The 13,126-nt window shown below is 41.0% G+C and overlaps 1 protein-coding gene across 2 annotated transcripts in view; it reads left to right on the top strand.

Annotated features, from left to right (window-relative positions):
• Positions 1-13,126, top strand: part of LOC139560621 (apoptosis regulator Bcl-2-like) — a 52,832-nt gene that overhangs the window by 2,552 nt on the left and 37,154 nt on the right. Inside the window, exon 2 of one of the 2 annotated variants that reach the window (XM_071377555.1) lies at positions 11,020-12,233. The exons of the other annotated variant lie outside the window; for it this stretch is intronic. Within the exon in view, the coding sequence (XP_071233656.1) occupies positions 11,020-11,022 (3 nt within the window). The 3' untranslated portion in view covers positions 11,023-12,233. Of the gene's footprint in view, positions 1-11,019; positions 12,234-13,126 lie in introns of those variants that run through there. 2 annotated transcript variants of the gene reach the window in all.

Here is a 13,126-nt window from a genome sequence, read left to right as displayed (position 1 = left end):
GCATAAACAGTAATGTTTCAAGACTGAGGTTGAGACAACGGGGTTTCATGTGCCATATCCATGGGAACTGAAGGGAATCTTTTAATCCAATGGATAATTCAGGATTATGGGAAAGTATATGTAAACAATTTTCTGGGTCATTTTGCCAGGCCCTTGTGATCAGTGGTGAAAATTGCACATCCAAAATATGTGTTCTCTGATGTGACGTCAGAGGCTATAGAGAAGTGAGGGAGCTTCACGTCATGCCAGAAATATGTCACATAAATTCTGTAAATGTAATGTAAATACAAATACTGTTCATGCTAAATTAAGAATGTTGCAGAGATCCAACTGACACACTTGAACAATGCAAACAGACACTATCATAATAGTTTTACTTTTCAGGGGGCGAAATTCCCTGATGTTTATAATTCAGCTCATATTATGTGGTGTTCTCGGACGTCTTAGGTACAGTGCGTTCGGAAAGTATTCAGACCCCTTGACTTTTTCAACATTGTGTTACGATAAAGCCTTATTCTAAAATTGATTCAATTAACATTTTCCTCATCAATCTACACACAACACCCCATAATAGCAAAGTGAAAACAGATTTTTAGAAATGTTTGCAAATGTAAAAAAACAAAAACAGAAATACCTTATTTACATCAGTATTCAAACCCTTTGCTATGAGACTCGAAATTGAGCTCAGGTGCATCCTGTTTCTATTGATCATCCTTAAGATGTTTCTACAACTTGATTGGAGTCCACCTGTGGTAAATTCAATTGATTGGAGATGAAATGGAAAGGCACACACCTGTCTATATAAGGTCCCACAGTTGACAGTGCATGTCAGAGCAAAAACCAAATCATGAGGTTGAAGGAATTGTTCGTAGAGCTCCGAGACAGGATTGTGTAAAGGCACAGATCTGGGGAAGGGTACCAAAAAATGTCTGCAGCATTGAAGGTCACCAAGAACATAGTGGCCTCCATCATTCTTAAATAGAAGAATTTTGGAACCACCAGGACTCTTCCTAGAGCTGGATAGCCCGGCCAAATTGAGCAATCGGGGGAGAAGGGCCTTGGTCAGGGAGGTGACCAAGAACCCATTGGTCACTCTGACAGGGCTTCCAGAAGGACAACCATCTCTGCAGCACTCTACCAATCAGGCCTTTATGGTAGATTGGCCAGACGGAACCAGACCTCAGTAAAAGGCACATGACAGCCCGCTTGGAGTTTTCCAAAGGGCAACTAAAGGACTCTCAGGTCTGATGAATCCAAGATTGAACTCTTTAGCCTGAATGCCAAGCATCATGTCTGGAGGAAACTTGGCACCATCCCTACGGTGATGTATGGTGGTGGCAGCATCATGCTGTGGAGATGTTTTTCATTGGCAGGGACTGGGAGGCTAATCAGGATCTAGAGAAAGATGAACGGAGCAAAGTACAGATCCTTAATGAAAACCTGCTCTAGAGTTGTCACGTTCTGACCTTAGTTTCTTTTTATGTCTTTGTGTTAGGTTGGTCAGGGCGTGAGTTGGGGTGGGTAGTCTATGTTGTTTTTTCTATGTTGTTATATTTCTATGTGTTTGGCCTAGTATGGTTCTCAATCAGAGGCAGGTGTCGTTCGTTGTCTCTGATTGAGAATCATACTTAGGTAGCCTGTTTTCCCCATTTTGGTTGTGGGTGTTTATTTTCTGTTTAGTGTCTGTTCACCTGGCAGAACTGTTTCATTTTCTCTTCGTTATTATTTTGTGTAGTGTTCAGTTTTTTCATTAAAATATGACGAACACTTACCACGCTGCATTTTGGTCCTCCTCTCCTTCCACCAACGAGAATCGTTACAGAAACACCCACCAACACCGGACCAAGCAGCGTGGTAAACGGGAGCAGTGCAATCTAGATTCATGGACATGGGAGGAGATACTAGACGGCAAGGGACCCTGGGCACAGGCTGGGGAATATCACCGCCCCAAGGAAGAACTGGAGGCAGCGAAAGCTGAGCGGCGGCGATATGAGGAGGTAGCACGCAGCGCGACAGGCACGAGAGGCAGCCCCCAAATTTTTTGGGGGGAGGCACACGGGGAGTGTGGCAGAGTCAGGTTGGAGACCTGAGCCCACTCCTTGTGCTTATCGTAAGCAGCGCGTTACTGGTCAGGCACCGTGTTATGCGGTCAAGCGCACGGTGTCGCCAGTACGCGTCCATAGCCCAGAGCGCTATAGGCCAGCCCCCCGCAAGTGCCATGCGAGAGTGGGCATCCAGCCAGGGCGTATTGTGCCGGCTCAGCGTGTCTGGTCTCCGGTACGCTGTTTCGGCCCAGGGTATCCTGCGCCGGCTCTGCGTGCTCTGTCTCCGGGGCGCTGGGAGGGTGCAGTGCGTCCTATGCCTGCGCTCCGCCTGTGCCGGGCGAATGTGGGCATTGAGCCTAAGGGAGAGGTGCGAGTAGTATGCACCAGAGCTCCAGTGCTCCCCCACAGCCCGGTTCAACCTGTGCCTGCTCCACGCACCAGGCCTCCTGTAGGTCTCCCCAGCCTGGTGGGTCCTGTGGCAGCGCCACGCACCAGGCTGTCTCTTCGTCTCCTCCCTCCAGGTTCTCTCTCCAGGCCAGAGCCGCCCGTCTGTCCTGAGCTGCCAGAGCCGCCCGTCTGTCCTGAGCTGCCGGAGCCGCCCGTCAGTCTGGAGCTGCCAGAGCCGCCCGTCAGTCAGGAGCTGCCGGAGCCGTCCTTCACTCCGGCGCTGCTAGAGTCGCCTTTCACTACGGCGCTGCCGGAGTCGCCCTTCACTACGGCGCTACCGGAGTTTCCCGCCTGTCCGGCGCTGCCGGAGTCTCCCATCTATTCAGGCCCGCTGCAAGGGTTCCCAGTCCGAGGTCGGCGGCGAGGGTCGCCGCTCCAAAGGCACCACTTAAGCGGGCAAAGACTATGGTGGAGTGGGGTCCACGTCCCGCGCCAGAGCCGCCACCGCGGACAGACGCCCACCCATGTCTTATAGATATAGATAATTTTGTACCGGTTTCCTCCAGCATCTTCACAAGGTCCTTTGCTGTTGTTCTGGGATTTATTTTCCCTTTTCCCACCAAATTACATTAATCTCTTGGAGACAGAACGCGTCTCCTTCCTGAGCGGTATGACGGCTGCGTGGTCCCATGGTGTTTATACTTGCGTGCTATTGTTTGTACAGATGAACGTGGTACCTTCAGGCGTTTGGAAATTGCTCCCAAGGATGAACCAGACTTGTGGAGGTCTCCAATTCTCTTCTGAGGTCTTGGCTGATTTCTTTTGATTTTCCCATGATGTCAAGCAAAGAGGCACTGAGTTTGAAGGTAGGCCTTGAAATACATCCACAGGTACACCTCCAATTGACTCAATTTATATCAATTAGCCTAATAGAAGCTTCTAAAGCCATTACATAATTTTCTGGAATTTTCCAAGCTGTTTAAAGGCACAGTCAACTTAGTGTATGTAAACTTCTGACCCACTGGAGTTGTGATACAGTGAATTATAAGTGAAATAATCTGTCTGTAAACAATTGTTGGCAATATTACTTGTGTCATGCACATAGTAGATGTCCTAACCGACTTGCCAAAACTATAGTTTGTTAACAAGAAATGTATGGAGTGGTTGAAAAACGAGTTTTAATGACTCCAACCTAAGTGTATGTAAACGTCCGATTTCAACTGTATATTTAAAACCAAATACTTTTAGACTTTTACTCAAGTAGTATTTTACTGGGTGACTTTCACTTTTACTTGAGTCATTTTCTATTATGGTATCTTTACTTTTACTCAAGTATGACAATTGGGTACTTTTTCCACCACTGGAAGCACTTCTCTAAGTGAGAGGTATATTATATATTTCTATATATAAACTATTTACGCTATCTTTTATATTCTTGATCCTAATGATTTTGGCCTAGCTGTAAAAAACAGCAGAGGTGTTAGAGCAGCGACCCTGGAATAAAAACAAAATGTGTATCGGTGGAGACAGGGTTGGTTTTACAGGTTTACTTGCTCTGGATTGTCAGTACTGCATGTATTCTTGGCTATCGTGCCATGGCTGTGTCAGAGTCAATTGTAAGTTAAACTTGGTTATTCCTTTATGGGTAGTGTGATGCCTAAGACAAATTTTTACTTGCAGCCATTAGCGGCCGTTAGAATCTATGTTCCTTTTTCCTTCTTCCATTTAAGAATGAAACAGGATATAATGAGGACTACATGAAATATGTCTTGCATGTGATGGACATTAAGAACTGGTCTTGCGATGTATATAGGTAGTTTTCTCTTCATTTTTTCAAAACATTTAGAACAATTGAATCCAATGAACTGAGCAGGCTGGGCTGACATGCTTATAGCCTTGCTAGGACTCTCTAAATATGAGTATGCATTTATAAGATTGTGCTGTTGTTATTTCTATTAATATGATCTATTATTGTTACTATTAATTGTTTTCTGACTGTTATCCATGTTATTTGGTTAGTTCTCTTAAAAAGCACCCTCGTAGATATTTATGATATTATGTTATTTCCCTCTGGCCTACACCAATTGCCAGCCAAGGGTTTACCTTAGGATGCAAATGTGCGTCATGAGTCAGGGAGATGGTCTTAGTGACAGCAGACCCAGATATGGGGGGAGGTTTTAGTGACAACAGACCCAGATATGGGGGGAGGTTTTAGTGACAACAGACCCAGATATGGGGGGAGGTTTTAGTGACAACAGACCCAGATATGGGGGGAGGTTTTAGTGACAACAGACCCAGATATGGGGGGAGGTTTTAGTGACAACAGACCCAGATATGGGGGGAGGTCTTAGTGACAACAGACCCAGATATGGGGGGAGGTTTTAGTGACAACAGACCCAGATATGGGGGGAGGTTTTAGTGACAACAGACCTAGATATGGGGGGAGGTTTTAGTGACAACAGACCCAGATATGGGGGGAGGTTTTAGTGGGTGGAATATTAGAACAATTGGAGTTGCAGCTACAGAATGCTTAACAGTGCAAATATTATGGTACAGCTTTATGGACACTTAATCATCATGGTCCTTTTTAATGGTAAGTTTACAAACATTGGTTGTGGTAAGTATAATTGAAACTTTGGTATCATTATGGTAAGTGGGGAAATAAGTATAGCCAGGTATAATTGTAATGACTTAGCAGATCATAACAAAAGAAGATACATTTTTACCTGTCTAAAAGAGAAAGAATATAATATATATTGTTTACAGGAAACTCATTCTACGAATATAGATGAGGTTGGGTGGGAAAAGGACTCGGAGGGAGAAATATATTTTTGTCATGGGCAAAGAAACTCAAAAGGAGTGATTATACTAATTAATACAAATTTTGATCTGATTGTGCAAACGGTGCAAAGGAAGATGGATTCTTTTAAATATGCTATTGGATCAAAAACAGATCTGGCTAATGAATTATATGAGCCAAATAATGATGATCCACACTTCTTCTAAAATATATATAATAATCTATTGAGCTCACAAGCAACGAATGAATCTATTATTATGGTGTGAGATTATAATACGGTTTTAAGTACCTCAATGGATCGTAAAGGAAATCACACCACAAACTATCACCCTCAAGCACTAAAGGAGATCACGAAGATCATGGATACATTAGAACTAGTGGATATATGGAGGCTGAAAAACCCTGACCTAGTGAGATAAACATGGAGGAGGCTTAATCAAACTAGCCGTCTTGACTACTTCCTAGTCTCATTCTTGCTGGCATCAAAAGTTTTAAAAAGTATTAATAGGAGACCGAATACCATTGGACCACCATCTAATTGGCCTCCATATATATATAGCTCTTACAGAATGTCCACGTGGACGGGGATATTGAAAATTTAATCGAAGCCTTTTGATAAAATAATTGACTTTTTTTGCACAACATAGGTACAGCAGATCCCCTTACTTTTAAATGTACTTTTAGAGGCCATTCAATGCAATACTCATCATTAAAACAAAAGCATTTTAGGTCGAAGAGATTAGACTAATAAAGGAAATAGAGGAAGTAACAGCGCAGGTAATGGTAATGGAAAACTACTATAGAGGCACAAAATAAATTAGAGGAAAAACAAAAAGAAATGGAGGTACTTATTCAAGAATGATCAAGTGTAATCTATTACAAAAATAAAGCAATTTGGATGGAAATTGTGAAAATTTTTAAAAATAAATGATTGAATCTTCAACATAGAATTGCTATCAAAAAGAAACTCGTTACAAATGATGGAGTCATCCATGATTCACCAGATTACATTTTGAAAGAGGAAGCAAAATAGTTTAAGCATGTTTTCTTTTCATTCTCCTCCATTTCCACTGAATGATGTTAACTGTAAGGATTTATTTCCTAATAATAATAATAATAATGTAAAATTAACTTTTTGAAGCAATAACATTTTTTCAGTCTGGAAAAACACCAGGGCTTGATGGTATACCAGTAGAGGTATAATCAGACCTTTTTTGATATACTCAAATATCCATTATTAGCATGTTTTATTTACTCCTATAAAAATGGTAGACTTTCAAGTACTCAACAAGAAATTCTGATTTCATTACTACTGAAACAGGACCCAGGTGGTAAGTATAAAGATCCAGTCCATTTAAAAAACTGGAGGCCTCTTACACTTCATTGTTGTGCATAGCACATAGAATAAAACAGGTTTTTACCAGATATTGTTCATCCAGATCAGACAGGTTTTTTACGTGGACGATATATTGGAGATAATATACGACAATTACTTGAAACAATTGAACATTATGAAACATCAAAGATACCACCCCTGGTCTTCATAGCAGATTTTGAAAATGCATTTGATAAAGTACGACAACAATTTATATATAAATGCCTGGTTTACTTTAATTTCGGTGAATCTCTTATACAATGGGTTAAAGTTATGTACAGCAACCCCAGATGTAAAATAGTAAATAATGGTTACTTCTCAGAAAGTATTGAGCTTTTAAGAGGAGTAAAACAAGGCTGTCTGTTGTCTACATATTTATTTATTATGGCCATTGAAATGCTAGCTATTAAAATTAGATCGAAGAAGAACATCAAGGGGTTAGAAATCCAGGGGATAAAAACAAAAGTGTCAATGTACGCTGATGACTCTAGATCTGGATCCCTGCACAGTCTCATTGAAGATCTTGATCACTTTTCTAGCCTCTCTGGACTAAAACCTAATTATGACAAGTGTACCATATTACGTATTGGATCGTTAAAAAATACAGTGTTTACACTACCTTGTAGTTTACCAATAAAATGGGCGGATGGTGAAGTAGACATACTTGGTATTCACATCTAAAAAAATATAAACAAACTTATAAATTAACAAAAATAGATAAGATTCTGCAACCATGAAGAGGTAAAAAATGGTCTATTTATGGAAAAATCTGATTGATTAACTCTTTGCTCCTATCACAGTTTACTTACTTACTAATGACACTACCTACTCCAGACGACTCGTTTTTTAAATCATATGAGCATAAATATGTCATTTTATTTGGAATGTTAAGCCATACAAAATTAAACGTGCCTATTTATATAATGAATATGAGTTTGGGGGGCTAAAATTATGAAATATTAAAGCTTTAAACCTCTCACTAAAAGCTTCACTCATACATAAATTATACTTAAACCAAAAATGGTTCTCCAGTAGATTATTAAGACTCATCCTTTGTTCAATAATGGCTTTTTTTGCCTTCATACAGATTACAGCTTCTCATTTCCGACAAAATTATTTTTTAAATGTATTTTTAAGAATCAAGCCATACAAAGCTGGTTTCTCCTGCAGAAAAGATGGAACAAATATTACAACAAATGTTATGGTTAAACTCAAATATACTGATTAATAAAAATGTTTAAAAATTGTATTATATTTATGAATGATATATTCAATGAAAATAAACGGAGCAGTTATGTCACATATGCAGCTATCGAAAATATATGGGAATATCTGCTCAATCCAAATTTAAAACCAACTGATTACAGCATTAGCACAAAAATGGAGGAGGCAAGTGGAAAAGGGAGTAGGTATGTTGACAGCTACGCCAGACATGTTGCAAAAGAAATGGGAAGAGATTTGATGTACCGATTCCATGGTACATTGTTTATGAACTGGTACAAAAAACACTTGATTCAACACTGAGTTTTTCAATTTAAATTATTATATAAAATTCTTGCCACCAACAGAATGCTATATACACCACCGTTCAAAAGTTTGGGGTCACTTTGAAATGTCCTTGTTTTTTTTAAAGAAAAGCTCCTTTTTTGTCCATTAAAATAACATCAAATTGATCAGAAATACAGTGTAGACATTCTTAATATTGTAAATGACTATTGTAGCTGGAAATTGCAGATTTTTTATGGAATATCTACATAGGTGTACAGAGGCCCATTATCAGCAACCATCACTCCTGTATTCCAAAGGGATGTTGTGTTAGCTAATCCAAGTTTATCATTTTTAAAGGCTTATTGATCATTAGAAAACCCTTTTACAATTATGTTAACACAGCTGAAAACTCCTGTTCTGATTAAAGAAGCAATAAAACTGTCCTTCTTTAGACTAGAGTATCTGGAGCATCAGCATTTGTGGGTTCGATTACAGGCTCAAAATGGCAAGAAACAGTTTCTTCTGAAACTCGTCAGTCTATTCTTGTTCTGAGAAATGAAGGCTATTCCATGCGAGAAATTGCCAAGAAACTGAGGATCTCATAAAACGCTGTGTACTACTCCCTTTACAGAACAACACAAACTGTCTCTAACCAGAATAGAAAGAGGAATGGGAGGCCCTGTGCAAGAGGACTGTGCAAGAGGACAAGTACATTAGAGTGTCTAGTTTGAGAAACAGACGCCTCACAAGTCCTCAACTGGCAGCTTCATTAAAGAGTACCTGCAAAACACATTTTTGGGTTCGATTACAGGCTTCAAACACCAGTCTCAACGTCAACAGTGAAGAGGCGACTCTGGGATGCTGGCCTTGTAGGCAGAGTTCCTCTGTCCAGTGTCTGTGTTCTTTTGCCCTTCTTAATCTTTTCTTTTTATTGGCCAGTCTGAGATATGCCTTTTTCTTTGCAACTCTTCCTAGAAGGCCAGAATCCCGGAGTCACCTCTTCACTGTTGACGTTGAGACTGGTGTTTGAAGCCTGTAATCGAACCCAAAAATGCTGCTCCAGATACTCAACTAGTCTAAAGAAGGCCAGTTTTATTGCTTCTTTTATCAGAACAACAGTTTTCAGCTGTGCAAAAGGGTTTTCTAATGATCAATTAGCCTTTTAAAATTATAAACTTGGATTAGCTAAGACAACGTGCCATTGGAACACAGGAGTGATGGTTGTAATCAATGCCAAGGGTGCTTCAACAAAGTACTGAGTAAAGGGTCAAAATACCAATGTAAATGTGATATTTCAGTTTAAAGTTTTTATACATTTGCTAAATTTTCTAAAAACCTGTTTTTGCTTTGTCATTATGAGGTATTGTGTGTAGATTGAAAAGGAATAAAATCTATTTAATACATTTTACAATAAGGCTGTAATGTAACAAAATGTGGAAAAAGTCAAGGGGTCTGAATACTTTACGAATGCACTGTATATACTGAGCAATAAAGGTGTCTATAAAGATCACCATACTGTATATTCCATACCGGGTTAGTGTTCCGCTGTAGGTCAAAGGTAGATACTGAATGTTCTAAAAGGTATTGGAATGAATATGGATTATTAACTAGCAGAGGTAGTATAGTGTCACCAGCCATAAGTAGGGAACATTGTGCCATTGTGTGTCTTACTCTGAGGTAATTCAATCTGCATGTTGATGTTTTCCTCTCCTCTAAAAACAGAGAGAAGTGGGAAGTTAATTAACCTAGTGACATTTAGACACATGAGAGTGGTGTGGAAAACATGTCCATCAGCCACTCGCATGCTTCCTGTTATTTTGGAGACAGTCTCAAAGCTCTAAATAGGTATGAGTCACTGGCCGTTGTTGAGTCTGAAATCACCGGTGCATGTGCCGAATATATACTTTCCCCAAAACAAAAACTATAACAAGGTCTCAATTGTTTGTAATCCATCTGGGTTGGGATGGCTCACATTCTGTCGTGATCGTTACTCTCCCACATACCCAACTCCTCCAGATTCACCTGGCCCCTGTATAGCTCTTAAGTTTGTGTTGTGTTGTCCTGTCCTGTCTTTGTGCCTTTTTTGTCCTCCTATTTTCACCTGGATAATTTCACTATTTCCTGTCTTTTGTGGCGAGAGTAATTGCAGCTGGTTAAAAGGGCCTTTATTTTGATTGGATAATAAGGTCTCTGAGCGAGACAGACAGACAGGGCCACATACAGTAGACATAATGTTTGGGCCCTGTGTCCACCCACGTGTGGATGAGGTACACCTGTGTTTATTTGTGGGACTTTCAGTAAATAATGAGCGATTGGATAGTGGCGCCCTGGATGGCAGACGACTGCCAACTTCCTTCTGAATTGACACACTTAACCGCAGGGAGTAGTCTAGCTGAGGGGGTGGAGGGCCAAAATGTACTCTGCTAAAATATAACACAGGTCACACCGCTTGTCCAGGCCTACAGTTAACACAGTTGCAACAATAATGGGTTAAGCTTAACATAGGCCTATGTTTTTTGGGTATTTTTTAAAGTCTGGTTCACAAAAGGTTACGAGTTTATTTAAAGACACTGAACTCCACTCTCACTTCTTTTTATTTATTTTTTTATTTCACCTTTATTTAACCAGGTAGGCTAGTTGAGAACAAGTTCTCATTTACAACTGCGACCTGGCCAAGATAAAGCAAAGCAGTGCGACACAAACAACAACACAGAGTTACACATGGAATAAACAAACATACAGTCAATAATACAATAGAGAAAGTCTATATACAGTGTGTGAAAATGAGGTAGGATAAGGGGGGTGAGGCAATAAATAGGCCATAATGGCGAAATTATTACAGTATGGCAAATTAAACACTGGGGTGATAGATGTGCAGAAGATTATATCACTTCTAATTACTACCTTTGTTTTGGGTTTTACAGTAGGAGGAGAGGTAGAGGATGGATGAGAGCACCTGGAAGACCCATCATGAGGGAGTTAGAGGCAGGTGATTGGAGGGTGGGAGACAGGAAGAAGTCACCCTGGCCAGTCCAAACACCACGGACGGGTCGTCTAAGGAGTACTGTGAACCAGGTGGTCTTGTCTAAGGGCAGGTGTTTGTTATAATAATGTAGAACAAATTTGACTGGGTCAGTCCTGGAGAGGGTACTACCAAAATGAGGATAAGGGGGTTGAGCGGGGAGGTGTTGCTAGGATACTGTGCTGCTGTGGGCATATGGTCTGTCTGCTCCCCTTCTTCTCTTCCTCTCCCTTTCCCCCTCTGTTCGGGGATGAGGGGAACAGGGACAGTTGGGAAGTCATTAATCTCCATCAGGGTGACATGTCTGCACAGGATGGAAGGGAGAATCTGTTTCTCCTGCGCCGAGCTGTCAATGGAGACCTGGGTGCATCCCAAATGGAATACTATTCCATAAATAGTGCACTACTTTTGACCAGGGCTCTCGTCAAAAGTTGTGCACTATATATGGAATAGAGTGTCATTTGGTGCCATCGGCCATTCATCCTGACAGATGGGTTTATAGAGTCCATTCTTGCCCATCCAAGCCCCAGAGGACTGCAGAGGTTGATACGTTTTAGGTTGATGTCATGGCGGAATGGGAACGTACAGCCATTAGCCAGAGATGATCGGTGGGGTTTCAGAAGCCTGATACAGCTATCAACAGATCCAGATGCTTTCTAACCATAAATCAACCCCAAAACTATTGTTAAATGTTGGGATGATGTGGACTTGTGGACTATAGGACTGGGGTTGTATAAGGGAGATTTAAAAAGCATGTATGAGCTTTGCCGGAGCAGCCAAATTTACCCCCTCTGTTGTACCCCTCTGCGGAGTGTAGTGCGGAAAGCAGAGTTTGATTGGGCATCAGTCGCTCAACATCTGCCACTCTGTTTACACTCATCATCAGAGAGAAAGAGAGAGAAAGAGTCAGATGCTGTAATCTCAAAAACATTTCGCACTGATAGAGCCAGGTCTCTCTGACATGAATACACCCTGTAAAAAACTGTAATGCATCAAGCTGCAATAGGATTGTGAGTTTGCTCAACATTTGGGCATATAGTTGAACCAACATAGAATTTTATGTTGAGTGAACATACAGTTCAATTTGAGAATAAATTCTATCTAGGGATGCACCGATAAGATATTTTTGGCCGATTCCGATATCCGATATTTTCCTTGCCAAAACATCCGATACCGATAACCGATATTGAACATTTTAGCAGCCTTTTAAGCATTCTAGTATAGTTAAATAGTTGAAACGCACACACACACACACACTGACCAAAAAGTTATTTTGTTGGCATTTACGTATGTCCCCATTACCAGTAAAACATAATCAAAACCTATATTTTTTACTTACTTGCTGTGCTGTTTCGTTGTTCATTTGTTCAGTCATTTCATTCTCAACCAGGATTTCATCATACATGTCAAGCAGTGAAGTTTCAGCTCTGTCTGTCTGTGGCCTCTATTCCACGGTGCGCACCCTCACTGTGTCCATTTCCATCTTGTCCAGCTCAGCTGTGTCTAACATTTCACGTAAACCCTGTTTTCTTGTCTGCATCGAAGTAGCGGTCCTTGTACCTAGAATCGAGCATGGTGGCGACACAGTAAAGAGGCTCAGAGAGAATGCCACCGAATCGCTTGTTCACAGCAGGTATTTCAATGCCATGACAGATGGTATCATGTCTGATGCAGTCACAGTTGACGAGCTTATTTCTCGAGTCAGTTGTCCGAATGGAGCTAGGTGTGTGTTCATGTTTCCAAGTTTCAAACATGTTCTCAAATGCCATTGAAATGGCAGCAGCGGTATGAGAACCAGCACATTCTTGAGCATGCAATACGGCTTTCATCAGTACGAATCCTCATCGACTAACTGTCCTGGCAGACTCAGCATGCTCATGGGGCTGACATCTCTGGTCCAAATGTCAGTCGTGAAGCTAATAGCAGTGACGCCCATAGCAAGTAGCTCATGGATGTGAGTTTCAACAATACTGTGTAACTCCGGTAGGGCAACATCTGAAAAACAGCGC

This window comes from Salvelinus alpinus, chromosome 30 (assembly GCF_045679555.1).
Source record: "Salvelinus alpinus chromosome 30, SLU_Salpinus.1, whole genome shotgun sequence".
Taxonomy (NCBI): Eukaryota; Metazoa; Chordata; class Actinopteri; order Salmoniformes; family Salmonidae; genus Salvelinus; species Salvelinus alpinus.
Note: the sequence above shows the minus strand (reverse complement) of the source record. Positions and strands in the feature narration are given on the sequence as shown.